Here is a 14,180-nt window from a genome sequence, read left to right on the forward strand (position 1 = left end):
CTATAAGAATATCAAATTAAAATAAAATTAATAAGAAAATTAATCTATTGATCAAAATATGTAGACATTTTGATTATTTCAAATTTAGTTTGGTTATAAACAAACGAATTGTCGTAGAATTTTTACAAATATTATTAAATGTTAGAATTTTCTATTATATGAGTTACTGTAAATATTCACCTTAATTAAAATATATTCAATGAGAGAAATTAATGCAGAAAAATAAAATGTAATGTACTGCGTAACAGGCGTCTTCTTTCTTATTTTTATTATGCTTTTAATTGGCTTTTGGTACCGCTCGCTGATTGGCTCTTCCGTTTCGACCTCTCCCACTATCCAATGAAAATGTCTCGTATCTATAAACAATATGTAATAAATTAATACATTGTTTAAATAAATATTAAACAATGATAATTATTAATTGTATTAATTAACAATTTTTATTTTCGAGACAGCTAAAGTAATGTGTGTTCGGCTTAAGGTAGAACTCAATGTTGACACGTATGTCTACTTCCGTTAATCTTTTATTCTTAGAAAGTAATTATTAACTTTGGAGTGGTGACTGTCTTATATAAATTTTCTAAAAAAGAATTTAAAATGGATTTGTCAAGTGTACCAATTACAGCATTGTCTCTAAGAACTAAAAATGCTATTTCTAATCTGTTAAATCCAACAAAATTTATTTTAAGTGATAATGGTTTACCAAGGTAATTTTAATTTTATTTTCACTCTGTTTTTGTTTTGTAAAAAAGAAAGATAGATTTTTAATGAGAATGGTATGTCATAGTCATTAATTAAATCATGTTTTTTATGACAGAGATTGGAGAGGCCTCGCTCACTTAGCAAATATAAAAGGCGAACTCCTTCCTTTTGTGTCATCGCATTCTGATCCAACTGAATATATTCTAAATACTATAGCGAAAAAGACAAATGACAACAACATAGCAAATTTTCAATGTATGTTATCTACTCTTGAAAGGTGGGATATTATTGATGATATTCAAGAATTCATTGGTTGGTAACTTTTGTCCCGTGTTCTTAATTCATGTTACGTTGTATATATAATGTTACATATAAGATTAATATTACAGAAGAGGATACTGAAAAATATTTAAAGAGTATAAAAAATGCTCAGACAACGGCTGAAGCGATAGAAGAAACCGTTGATTCTAAAATAATTACAGTAGGTTGGTATCAAAATGACATACCATCTATTTTCATAACATGTTTTGTTATCTTATCAATTATTTTATATATTACAGATGATCTATATAGAATTAGACGAGGTTTGAAAAATCAGATATACGATGCACTTGTTTTATACGCAGATGAAGATATCGCCTTTGCTTATGAAATGATTAAAAAGCTTGAAAATTTCGATATAAAAGTGAGGATAATTAATTAGTAATAACATGAAAAATTGTATTATAATATCAAATGATATTATAATCTTAACGTGAAATATTTTTTGTAGCTTTGTATAAAGGATCGAGATCTAATCGGAGGAATTAGTTTTGAGCACGAGGCTGTGATGACTCTCATATCGGAGCGTTGCAATAGAATGATCATAATAATCTCTCCTAACTTTTTAAAGAGCTCTGCGAATCAATTTTTTATGAACTATGCTCAAGCCGTAAGCATTGGTAGGTATTAAAAGTTTATAATACATCTTTATATAAACAATTGTTACTATATGTTTTAATATATATTTGAATTTTTATAAATTGTTTCATTGCAGATAAGCGTCAGAGAAAAATTATACCCTGCATATACAAAAAGTGTGTATTACCGCCTCAGTTAAGCTACATGTTTGTTCTTGATTATACCAAAGTCGGCTTATATGATTTTTGGGGAAGATTAAGAGATTCTATTCAAGTTTCAAATAAATTACAAAATGAAAATATGACGAAAGAAATTAAAATTGATAATCATTTAACTACGTGTTTGTCATCTTCTGATAATTTAAATGATTCCGTCAAGGTTCCAAATAAATTAAACGACGGAGATATGAAGGAAATTAAAAGCGAAAATAAGGAAACTACATCTTATATTCCAGTTCTGAATAAATTAAATAATGATTATATAAAGGAAAATATGGAAGAACATCAGGAAACTATTCCATATTTGCCCTCTCTCAATAATTTAAGTACATTAAGTCTTACGATAGATTCGACAGAAATAAGCAAAGAGAAATCTAAAGAAAAAAGTCCAGTAGAAAGAAATCGAAGCATATGAACATATTGAAAAAAATTCTATTAAAATCATGAGAGAATAAATATTTCTCGATAATAGTGCAAAACTTCGTTTACAGTGTACATATGTAAATACGTGAATTTGTGACTATGTATATAACATATACAAAATGATTTACTTAACTTGGATACTTTAAGTATCTAATGCTCCTTTCGACGATAGGTTACGGTGTAAATAACAAATATTTTTTTAGATTTTTATATTTCAATTTAAGATGACTTATATTCCTATATAAATCTCTACGTATATATATATATATGTATATATATATATTTATGTAGCAGATTTATATAGTTTTATATTTATAGTGAATTAATATATATTAATTATTAAAATATAAATTTTAATACATAACAAAATTAAAAACTATTAAATCTAATATATTTATTTAATTAATATGATATTATATAATTAAATGAAATATTTTAATAAAATTTATTTGAAAAAAAAAAAAACATGAAAAGAAAAAAGGTGTATATAAATTATAAATTGGGTATAATTAGTTTAATTTGACAAAACTTTGGTAAATTATATATGTTATAAATGCATAAATCCAATCCATTGAAACTTTATATACATAATATATGTGTATATATTTTAAATTAGATTGACTGTAAGATAAAAATATAAACATATGATGTATAAAAAAACAAAGAAAAAGAAAAGAAAAATGATGTCAACACAATAAAAAAATTTCGCAAACTACCGTTAAAGTTGTCACCTTTATTTTCAAAGTTAGCTGCATTTAAAACAACCTTTATATTTTATTATAATATTGCTCGTTACACGAGTACGGTTGATAATAAAAAAAAGATATAACTGTTCTATAGAAAATAGTATTACAAATTAAAATATTATCTAATTACAAGTTTTAAGTGTTTTTTTTTTTTTTTTTTTATATAATACAATTCATTAATGAAATATAAAAGAAGGCACCTGAAACAAGTAGACCATTATTTGTATTTATATCTCTTCGAAATAAAGAAGATAAAAAATCTCAACAGTTTTTCTGGTCTCGCTTTGATTTCTACAAAGACACATTAATCTTAGGCACAACATTATACTTTCATGCTGTCTGTCATTATACACGAAGTTTCATTTCTTCAACGAGTATTCATATTTCCATCAGTAAAACACAGACGTACAGAACATTTCGTACATATATATCATCTTTTTTTTGTTTGTTTTACTTTTTCTTTTTATCTTTAAATATACTCTCTATACACATAAATCATTTTTTAACAACTAGTACCGTTCTGATGGAATTATGAATAAAAAATATTTAACATCGGTGTGGTATCAACGAAAAAGAAGAAAAAGAAAAAAAAAGGAAACGAAGAAGAAGAAAAAGAAATATTGTAAAATTATTTAATAAAAGTCTTGATATCACTGCGAACTTATTATCGAAGGTCGCGATATTTATTATCTCTTAATAAAAGACCGCACCTTATTAACGCATTTGTCCATAAAATTTCTTTTTCTCTTTGGCTCAGCTCCTGCCGGCAAAGATAGCAACGAGCCTTGTTCCTTTATTTCAGCTTTGTAATCGTTGGACGAAGCACTTTCGTTTGAATCTAATCCCGCCCCACAGCTCTTTGCTTTTAACAATGTTGATTTATCTTTTACTATCGTCATAAGTCTTTCCTGTATTGGTTCTACACTATTATCACAAAGCTCAATGGTTTGCTGCCTGTTTTGAGAATTTGTCACCTCGCGATCGTCCCTTAAATTCGACGATTCGATCTCGCCGTCTGCACTCGTGCATCTGTTTAATTGTTTAGGCAACAACATCGTTGAATCGTCTTCTTTGTCGTTCCTTTTTTTCCGCGAACGAAACTCTTTCATTATTCTCTTCCTTAGACACTTTAGAAATTTCCAACAGAGAGCTAGACATTTTTGTTTTTAAACGTGGAACAGGTAATGGTAAATTCGTATTATCCTTCGCCTGTTCAGAACTATTGGACTGTTCGATTTGTTGTTGAGTTTTGCGAGATATGTCCAAATTTTCATCTGTCGTTGATTCTAAATTTGATGTTTGATTTGTGTCATTAGAACTAGTTGGATTTTCGTTGTCAACTTCATCGTTTCTCTTCTCTTCCCCCTTATCCAATTCTTCAGTCTTTAAGTGTGAAACTACGTCATCCTCGTCCAAAAGACCATCCAAACTTTTGGATCTTGGCCTTGGCACTGGTTCAGGTTTAGCAACTGGCAAGATTGATTTCTTCTCATCTTGATCTAAGAGTTCTAATGATCGAGATCGTGTAGATGGAGAAGGTGGGTGTCGCGGAGGTCTTCGTGGTACTGGACTTCCTCCAGGATGCGTGTGGACGAATTTCAATCGAGGTGACGTTGGTGGTAAACCCATTAACCAACGGGACGGACTCGACGATTTTCTAAATCTGAGATCAAAATAATCTTTGGTTATCATCTTTATTAGATCACCATTAATTATTACTATTACTAAACGAGATACATTTAAGCAACATTGGTCCTTTACAAAAACACAATTACTAAATAAAAGACAATGAAATGTTGACGATATTGTGCATCGAGAAGAGAACAATAACAGCCAACAATGAACATAATTCAATATTGAATTTTACAATTCAATTTGTATCTTACAAATTCATTGTGCACGATGCTATACGAGCTTGATTACAAACAAAATGTCCCATCAACAGGAGAGTATTATCTAATAATCTGAGTAATATTTAATTGATGATTACTCCAAATTTCATACATACTATTAACGAACATTAGACTGTGCGAACAATGATCTAATTTACATAAAACATGCATTAAAATGAAAACCTATGTACAAGCGTGATAATACAGACGAATGACAATGATTTCATAACAGATGGGTGGAGAACAAGGATCTATTCACAATGGTGCACTTTAAATATTCATATAAATAACAAAAAAAAATATCTTGTACACTAACTAACCTAATCGTGATTGTCTTATCGCGGTTCATAATCTCGGCTGCGGAAAATAGAAATTAGTTATGTTAGTATTTGAATTGTTGATATAAATTTATAAGAGTATATGCGTGCGCATTGAAAGGAATGACTCGGAAGAATTACCTGTTTGGAATAGCTGTGGGCGGGCCTTCTAGTCAATCTCGCCCACCGGTTGAATCTTTATCGCTACCTCTGCTTTCATTGCTGTGCATTCGCTGATAATTCGGCGCCTGTCGGATATTTGTGCTACCTGGCGTACTAGGTGCTGTTACGTCTTTAGATGCTATACTTCTTGGTATACCTCCAGACAACTCAGATCTCACAGGAATTTCACCTCGCATAAACCTATAGAAATAATATGATCCTTATTTTCTGAATTCAAAATCTACGAGTCACGTAGAACTTACCTTTCTAATTTGTCTACGCAAGCATCTTGATAATCGTGAATCCAACGTACGCCATTAAAGTGACAAACCGCTCGCATATCTTCTGGAAGATCTTCGGCTTCAGGCCATTGAAAATTGTCTATTATGGGAATAATGTTGCACTGCGATTGTAACGCAGCCACAATTTCCTGTAAATAAATAAAACATTTAGTTAGAATGATTTAACATCGTTTATAATTTTTGGAAAGAAAAAAAAAACGAAATCTTACCCTATGGACCCAGTCTTTGCACTCGCCGTCTTGTATACACCTGTCTAAAGCCTTGGGCGTGAGCACAAGGAGGAAGTGTTTGGCCTGTCTGATACTTTGTAGTAAATTATTATCGAATTTACCAGCCTCTAACCTTTCGACATCGATAAAGACTGAAAATCCGCGTAGCTGCAGATGAACCTTGAGTAAGCTAGCCAATTGAGATCCATTAGATCTCCTATAACTAACGAACACATCTAAAGATTTATTCGGTGATTCGTCTTCGCAGGAACTGAACTGATTATGTTGCATGTTCTTGATTGCATCTAATATCCTAAGTCGATGTATGCTATTTCCGATACCACACTCGGTCAATAATTGGTCCTCCGACACATTCCTAATCGAATCTTTGTCAACGCCAGCGTTGAGCATACTGTAAGTGTATATAGAAAATTCTTGACCGATCGATTGTAAGAAACTATTTAAATTTCCGGTATCCCTGCTACTATAGTCTGCCATTTTTTTGAGGTTTTGAAGCTCTCGCGTAAAACGTCTCCTTCTTATTCCATTCGTTAAACCAATGTCTTCTTTGAGATTCTCTTCTGTCAATTGGAGCAAAAGATCACCGTCCACTCTACTTTCAACAAAATTCGCGGCACATTCGGCAAATCCGATTTGTTTGACCCACTCTCTAACATCTTCCGTTGACCAAAGTGGTACCTGTTGACTAAGTTTGTGCGGTATTTCTTCGCCTATCAAACGCAAGGCTTGAGCCGCATATTTGGAAGCTATTGCATTGGGACAACTGGCAACTTTCTTCAATGGTTCGATCGCTCCTATCTCACAGAATATCTCTGTTTTGCTTTGCTGTTTCTTAATACCAGCTTCCATGCAAAAGTGAAAGGCGGCAAGGTTTCTAGCTTCTTCTCTTTTCGAACTTAATACAGGTACTAATCTCTCCAACCAGTTTTTACTTTGCCCATGAGCATGAGCTAAATTCGATTTAGCGAACTCGTAAGGATTATGAGATGTTACGAATGGTTCGACCAAGTCAAGAGTACCAGATTTTAATACGGCTGCCTCAATTTCTTTATTGGCTACCAAAACTGCGATAGCCAAACAAGCGTAATATTTGATGTTGTCGTCATTGTGGAAAGCAAGAGGGAACAACCACATAGGCACTTTCCTCTTGATCATTGCTTCTTGATTTTCGGCACCACCATAGAGCGACAGATTAGCTAATGCTCCAGCACAATGTCTCAACGTTTCAACGTCGTTCTTTCTGCACTCGAACAATACTGCATCCAAACCACCAAGCCTGATAACGTCGCTACACGTACCTTCGCTGTGTTTGAACAAATGTTCTAAGATCCCAGTACCTACTCTAGAATGATCAACGGAATTGGCATTCTTCGTGCAAACGCAAGCCACGTTGACGACCTTTTCAAGACCATTTTCAACCACGTGTGCACGATTTTCGGTGGTCAAACATTGTTCCAATAATCTCGCCGAAGAAAATTGTAATTCCTGATCGCTTGCGATACAATTGGACATCAATAAATCTAAACCACCTCTCGTTCTGAGAGTATTACACAAAGTATAACCAAGTGCATGACCATGAGTAGGTACAGCCCAAGCCTTCCTGATGATTTCGTTAACTCTGTTCAACAATAATGGTGCTTTCGTGTTCTTTCCGTCGTTAGCCTTCAAACGTTCGACGAAACTATCCAAGAAACTGCAGTATTTAGTAATAGCACGATCCACATCCTGAGGATTCGACTTAGAACATAACAAATCCAAATCGTCCAATGGCAAAGAAAGAAGTTCATCCTCTGCTGGCCTCATACCATTCATCAATTGATTAACCGCGTTAGCTGCACTGATCATCGATGATTTAGATGTCACACCTTTCGAAGCTATAGTTATGCTCGATTGCGAACTAGAAGCCATGTGTTTCTCGTGATTGTAAATCCCAGAAGAAGTTACCGTCTGACGTTGTTGCTGTGCCGCCATCGCCTTCTGTAAAACATAATAACACAACACAATCAGTTAAAGCTTTTCCATTTAAATAAAATTATCAATTCCGATTGTCACATCCTGTTTGCGTAACTAATTTATTTCTGTCACGAATGACGCAATAGTGGAATGCATTTTAAAAAGAAGACTTTAATATAAACTATTCGCGAAGATGAAACATCTCTATTGTTTATTTAACTAATGTAAGAGCACGTTTTTTAAATTACCATTCTCGAATCGAGGCTCCACTTTCGTAGCATGCTTTTTCATTTGCCAAAACAAACAAACACCCACTATTTTATATTAATTCTTTCTTTTTATAGTCTACTATTTCACTATTAAATCACCAAAGTCTCTTCGTTTCGTGATAAACAAAAAACAAAGTGTAGAATAAATATTGTGTATCAGAGTGTATATTGGACACGCGTATATGCTCGTTGCTCAGAAAATCGGGAAAGACTGAAGGCTGACGACTGCCTCGGCACCGTTTAAATTGGTGAATCTTTAAACGCTCGAAATTGTGAGAAATATATGTATATATATATATATATATATATATATATATATACACGAATGTGTGTGTGTGCGCATTTGAATACAAGCGCGCGCACTCTCTTACAAATATGATCGCAGATAGTAGGAAGAAGACTTTTCGATACGTACGACGATACACGCACGACTGCCAAAGTTAGGTAGATTCGTCTAGAAATCGTTGTTAAAGGCTACACGATTTATGGTTAGCACGAAAAACGCATTCTTTGGTAATCGGCCAAAGTGACGAATGAAAAGAAAATAAGATCTTATATCCAGATTTCCAGAAATCATTATATTTTATTATGTTTTCATCGTATACGAGGCGCGTGCGTGTAACATTTCCTAGAATATTCTATTATTCAAGAAACATCTCGAAATTTTTCTCTCGTACACCGATCTCTCAAAAAATACAAGCATAATATTTTATTGTTTTTTAAATTGCGCATAAAAAAAAAAAAAAGAAAAAAATAAACACAAATGTATACATATAAATATTTATCGTATTCGAGTAAAATATGTTCCAATTTAAACAAATTTCGATTTATGCGTTTTATTTGAAATATAATATATTATTCCGTTCGAATATTTATAAAATTTCTATAAATTTATTTCTATCGATTTATTATAAGTACAAACCTTTTCCGAACTGAATGAGTCACTTTGTAACTTCATAGTCGACGCTGCCATGTTGTTGCTCTCTTGATGCGATAAATCTCCAGCCTTCAAGCTTCGCTGTTCCTATAATAACGAAAGAGAGAATACATACAAACATGAGCGTATATATCTAACTAATGTAAAAGTGTTTGGATTCGTGGAAGAGTTTGCTTAAAAACCAAAAAAAAGTTTGATGCATTTTAGATTAAGTTAACAAACATAGGATGCAATAAAGTTTTGTCCAAAATCAACGTGAAGTGTAAGAAAATATTAACATACGCGCGCGCGCGAGCGATCGAAGGTTATTATTATTATATACGACTTATAATAATCGTGCTAATTCGAATAAAAATTAATGATAACAAGTCTAACGTGGGATTTATTTTCCTCTCATCACACATGATTGCTAAATAAAACACGAAATTATTTATCAAGAAGAATATCGAACATTAATTAAGTATCGTTAACATTATATAAAAACATATAAAATAAGAAAAAATAGAATTAAAAAATCCTTGAAACACATGATATGTTTTCACTATAACTCTTGTTACTCGTTTCCTCTTGAAATTTGTCAAACTTTCACAAATAAGAGTTGATTGCAATTGATGATTAGGAATGATCGAGTTATGAGATAAAATAAAGAGAGCGAAAAAAACGGAAAAAAATATGAAAAAAAAAACAAATCAAAAGAAAGAAAAACAGGAAGAAAATTTTCGAGAAATTCCAGATAAATCACGAGTAGGCGAATTTGGAAAGAGAGAAGCACAACCGTCGCAGTTCCATAGCAATCTGAACGTTCCTGTCATGTATCTCGACCTCTTCGATGCCTTCTGACGTATTTCTCTAAATATAAGCCAAGCGTTTCGTCACGAATCTTCCTTTTTTTCTTGTCGTTATACATTCAAATCCTACCCGCGTTACACATACTTCCTGTTTTTTAATTCCTTCCTATTATTTCACATTAATTTCTATTTTTATTAGACAAATATATAAAAATAATCTTTTAATCTTAATCAAATTAATTTTATGATGAAACACTTCTCATATTCTTCTAATGTTTTGTACAAATGACACAAAATTTATTTTCAAAATAAATAATCAAATGATCACATTATAATATTTTATTTAAATCAAATAATTTACCGAATTCAAACCATCGAAAATTTTTCGTTGCAATATACCACGATGCACTGGCCAAGGTACGCTCATCTTTATAAATATTCATAACAACCACGCTAAATGAAACTCAAAATACGAACAAATTACACACGTAAGTATGATTGACCGATCGTATTAAACGAAGACGAGACACGTACTAATCTTAGCAAGTCAAGTCGATGGACACACGATTTCATCTATTTGCGCGCTGCGCGCGAAAACTGACCGGTCACGTGACACCAATACCGCGAACTTTTAAAAGCGTAAACAGCAGACAAAACAAATCTATAATAAACATTCTAACTGTTTATTTTGTATTAGTTAGAATTTCATTTTAGAAACGTCATCGTCGTAAGCATTTTCAACGTGTATAAAATTTCTCTTTCTGACAAATGTTAAGTTGTCGTTATAACAATAACAGTTTCAAAATATTATTTATTTAATTTTCAAAATATCACTAAATTTTCTTCAATTTATCTAATTGAAGAACAACCGACTACATTTTTATTCATGCAATTTGGGAAAATACAAAATCCTAAAAAAAGAAACAATCTACTTTCCGTGAACGAAATCATTCGGTTTTTCTTTGAACTTGAAAAGCCTTTGGATCGTTGGGCCTAAATTGAAAATACAAGGAAGATAACATCATTCCGGTGATGACAATTTCTGGCAATCTACTGGATCCACATAGAACCTTGAACGTGCACGGATCTTGAAAGCATTCTATAAGAGAAGAGGGGTTACAAGTTGGCAATTTACCCGAGTCTTTCGCGGCCGAGTTCTATTTCGAGTTAAGGGGGAAGATATCGGTGACAGTAACATCTAGTTGGCAAGCAGATTTCCTTTGAATTTTATTGAAATCTTCAATGATTGCGCCACCATAGAAACCACTTCACTGAATGGGCCTAGAATAATATGACGTTGCGAAAAGAAAAAAAAATAGATACGCGAAATTTAACTTTTACGGTTTATTCTTTTCTTCTTCTATTTTTAACATATTTCAAACACTACTTTTGTGTCTTACATAACTCAAATGCCATACGAAAACATTTGGAAGCATCTTTTTATATGATTTGAAATAATCAAAGCTAATGAACCGAACGTTGACTATCACTTTTTCACTTAGAATTCACTTCTATTATAGTAATCGAAAAGTGTCGATTAATTGAGATAGATGACAATCACCGATTAACGTCAATTATCCTTTAACACATCCTTCTCTTTTTATCTAACACGCGATGCAGTAAGTTGCATGAAGAAAAGAAATAAATTGAAATTTAGATTAGAAAAAGCCTACCCTTTCGATAGATTTGGCTCGATCATCTTTTCCCAGAATACGTTTAGTCGCATTTATATTTCGTGTCCTTAAAACAGGAAAAAGGCTTCGTGCAAGCCTTGAAAATCGTTGTCCCATTGACATACGTAAGCTATCGACGCAAACAACAAACTGGTCTGTCTGTACTCTGAAAGCGTTCTCTTATCAACTAAACTCGATCAATACTCAACCCCAAGCTTTCACTAAAGTTACCCCTGAGTGGTGGTTGAAATGGGAGTAGGTGGGTGGCTTTGGAAACACGCCCCGTAGAAACCAATTTGTTTGTTAGACATTCCAAGGTCAATGCGGGAAAAGCCCATAGCTCAACCAGACCACCCACCGGACCACCCACCGGACTTACGAATTTCAACGAACTTTTTTTAGAAAATCAATAAAGTGCTTCGAGTTCCATCGACCGGTTGGGGTAACTTCGACCATCAACGCATGGTCAAACCTAAGCATTTTACATTCTAGCGTCATCCTGCGGGAAACTTCAAAAGTATCTCTCGTTGATAGAGAAAATAAGATGATTCATCTCAATATGATGATGTATACACAATATATAGATATATACATTTGTATGTAAAAATCGTTTGTACTGAGATTAAAAAAAAAATTTTTTTTGAATGTATTTTTTCAATTCAAGGATACGTCAAAGTGAATTGGGTTTCGTAGAAATATTTGATCAATGAACGTTCAACCTACTCGATAAACATCTGGTATTATTGAAGATTCTATACAATTGCTGCTAATGATCAAATTGCTTTTATATATACATCATCATATGTATACATAACATATATTTGTATCTATCGAGAGTGATCGAGAAGTCATTGGCTGGGATTCAAAAAGCATTCGAAAGCTGACTCAAGAGCCACGTAGCCGATACCGACACACCAAGAGACTGACTTTCAATTTAAAATCATCTAAATATAGAAAAGCGATGAAACGTAAATACCTGGGAAAGCTCTGACGCGTGAAAGAAATATCTTACGCAATGGTTGAAAACATTTGCCGGTGTAATCATTTCATTCCAAGCTGAGAAGTTCGACGACTGCTAAATTCGATGGAAAATAAATCCTCCTTCCGCCTATTATCGCGTTATAACAGATATCGAATGAATGCTTTTGAACAACAACAGACAATTTTTCATCACGTTTAACCAATATCTTAACAAATTTATTATAATATGAAAAAAATATTCGCGTCAAAATATGTACTAATGAAATGATTAAATATAAAACATTTAATCTTATTAGAAATAAATGCAAAATAATTAATTATATGATCGTTTGTAAGTTCATTCACGAATCTCTTCCACACTATGAATCCAAGACACGTTATTGTGTTTATAAATATTAGAATATAAAATAATTATATATATTTATACATGTGTGAATACTTACCCTAGCAGCAGCGACTCTTTTTTCAGCAGAAACACCGTCCAATTCAACGCGTGCCCTTGCTGCAGTCGATGCACTTTGTTCCTTGTAAGAAACATCACCTGCTTGCAGTGCTCTCATTTCAGCACTGTTAGCTATTGCCTTCTCGGCACTAAATCCATCGGTAACGACCTAATCATTAACAAATAAATACAATTAAATAATATATTCATTAAAATGTTATAGAAATTATTGTTTATGATCATGATCAATATGTTAATAATTTATAATCATGAGGAAAGATCGACGAAAAAAAATAATAATAAAAATGGAACGATAATACGATCGATGTTGACAACTGGTGAATTAGAAAAAAAAATAAGGATGTAACAAAAAATGAAATAAATTATAAGAAAGAGATAGAATAAAAAAAAAAAAAGAAGAGTCGAAGTCCTTGACCTAGACTACGTAAAGGAAACCACACCTCGGGTTTTAAACATTGCGTAGTCTCTGCCTCGTTGTTTGACGTTCTTCGAGAGTCGTTTGCTATGCTCGATTATTCCACGTGCGATCTACGAACTGATGATGATGATCAACCGATCGAGATCCGTCGTTCTAATGTTAGATCTTTAGATTTCTTCTATGAGAGAAAGAGAGAAAGAGAGAAAAAAATATATCTTGGCACGCGTATAATCATTTAATTGCTCTGAGTCGTAAAAGAGAATATGTAAACTTAGAATTACACAAATTGTTAGAATGATCTATAATGATCTTTAATGATTATTATTTAAACGCGAAGGTCACGATTGATATTTTTATTTAATTTTATTTATTAGATGATTATTTTACGACGATTCTCGTCATGTCGATATTTGTTGTTGTTGTTGATCGTACGTTCATTGCACTAAAAAAAAAAAAAAAAAAAACATTTCACTGACCTTCGTTTTGGACGCACTCGTCATTTTCTTCTGCTCGAATTTCATAGTTTCCTGGCCAGCAGGTATACTCGTCATATTCGTAATATTCGGCATATTTATCGGTGGACTCATATTGTGAAGATTGTTCAACGAATTGAGAGAACTCAATTGTGACGGTGAACCTCCTGTCAAAGTTACAGTTCCTGTGGAAGGTGGTGGGGTGTCAGGATCTGGGAATGTTACCAGTGGTTCGGTCAAATCATTTTCTTCGGCAACAGGTCCGTCTCTAAAAGAAAAAAGAAAAAAAAAAGTAGAAAACAAGGAAGTTAAGTATTAGCCGTTTTTCATATA

General features: G+C 32.7%; 2 protein-coding genes across 10 annotated transcripts in view; one reads left to right on the forward strand and one right to left on the reverse strand.

The window, feature by feature from the left end:
• Positions 1–352: 352 nt before the first annotated feature.
• Positions 353–3,812, forward strand: Myd88 (myeloid differentiation primary response protein MyD88). The gene is given in 7 exon segments (XM_015319608.2): positions 353–707; positions 818–1,014; positions 1,092–1,187; positions 1,263–1,387; positions 1,475–1,643; positions 1,739–2,200; positions 2,203–3,812. Coding segments are annotated over 7 exon segments (1,224 nt in total). The 5' UTR covers positions 353–597; the 3' UTR covers positions 2,268–3,812.
• Positions 3,813–4,515: 703 nt separating this feature from the next.
• The window catches only part of Sarm (sterile alpha and armadillo motif), a 70,037-nt gene continuing 60,372 nt past the window's right edge, over positions 4,516–14,180 (reverse strand). For 8 of the 9 annotated variants that reach the window (XR_016176614.1, XR_016176613.1, XR_001475618.2 and 5 more), the window contains 8 exons: positions 13,851–14,115; positions 12,937–13,104; positions 9,037–9,138; positions 5,872–7,869; positions 5,624–5,790; positions 5,340–5,561; positions 5,202–5,238; positions 4,552–4,652 (listed from right to left, as the gene is read on the reverse strand). Coding sequence is in view for 1 of the 9 variants with exons in the window: in XM_015319516.2 (XP_015175002.1) it covers positions 5,372–5,561; positions 5,624–5,790; positions 5,872–7,869; positions 9,037–9,138; positions 12,937–13,104; positions 13,851–14,115 (2,890 nt within the window). In the remaining 8 variants the exon portion in view is untranslated. Of the gene's footprint in view, positions 4,653–5,201; positions 5,239–5,339; positions 5,562–5,623; positions 5,791–5,871; positions 7,870–9,036; positions 9,139–12,936; positions 13,105–13,850; positions 14,116–14,180 lie in introns of all 9 variants that reach the window. The other variant, XM_015319516.2, reaches the window with a different exon arrangement.

The sequence above is a fragment of the Polistes dominula genome, unplaced genomic scaffold (genome assembly GCF_049000335.1).
Source record: "Polistes dominula isolate Pdom_NZ unplaced genomic scaffold, Pdom_raw_medaka contig_23, whole genome shotgun sequence".
Taxonomy (NCBI): Eukaryota; Metazoa; Arthropoda; class Insecta; order Hymenoptera; family Vespidae; genus Polistes; species Polistes dominula.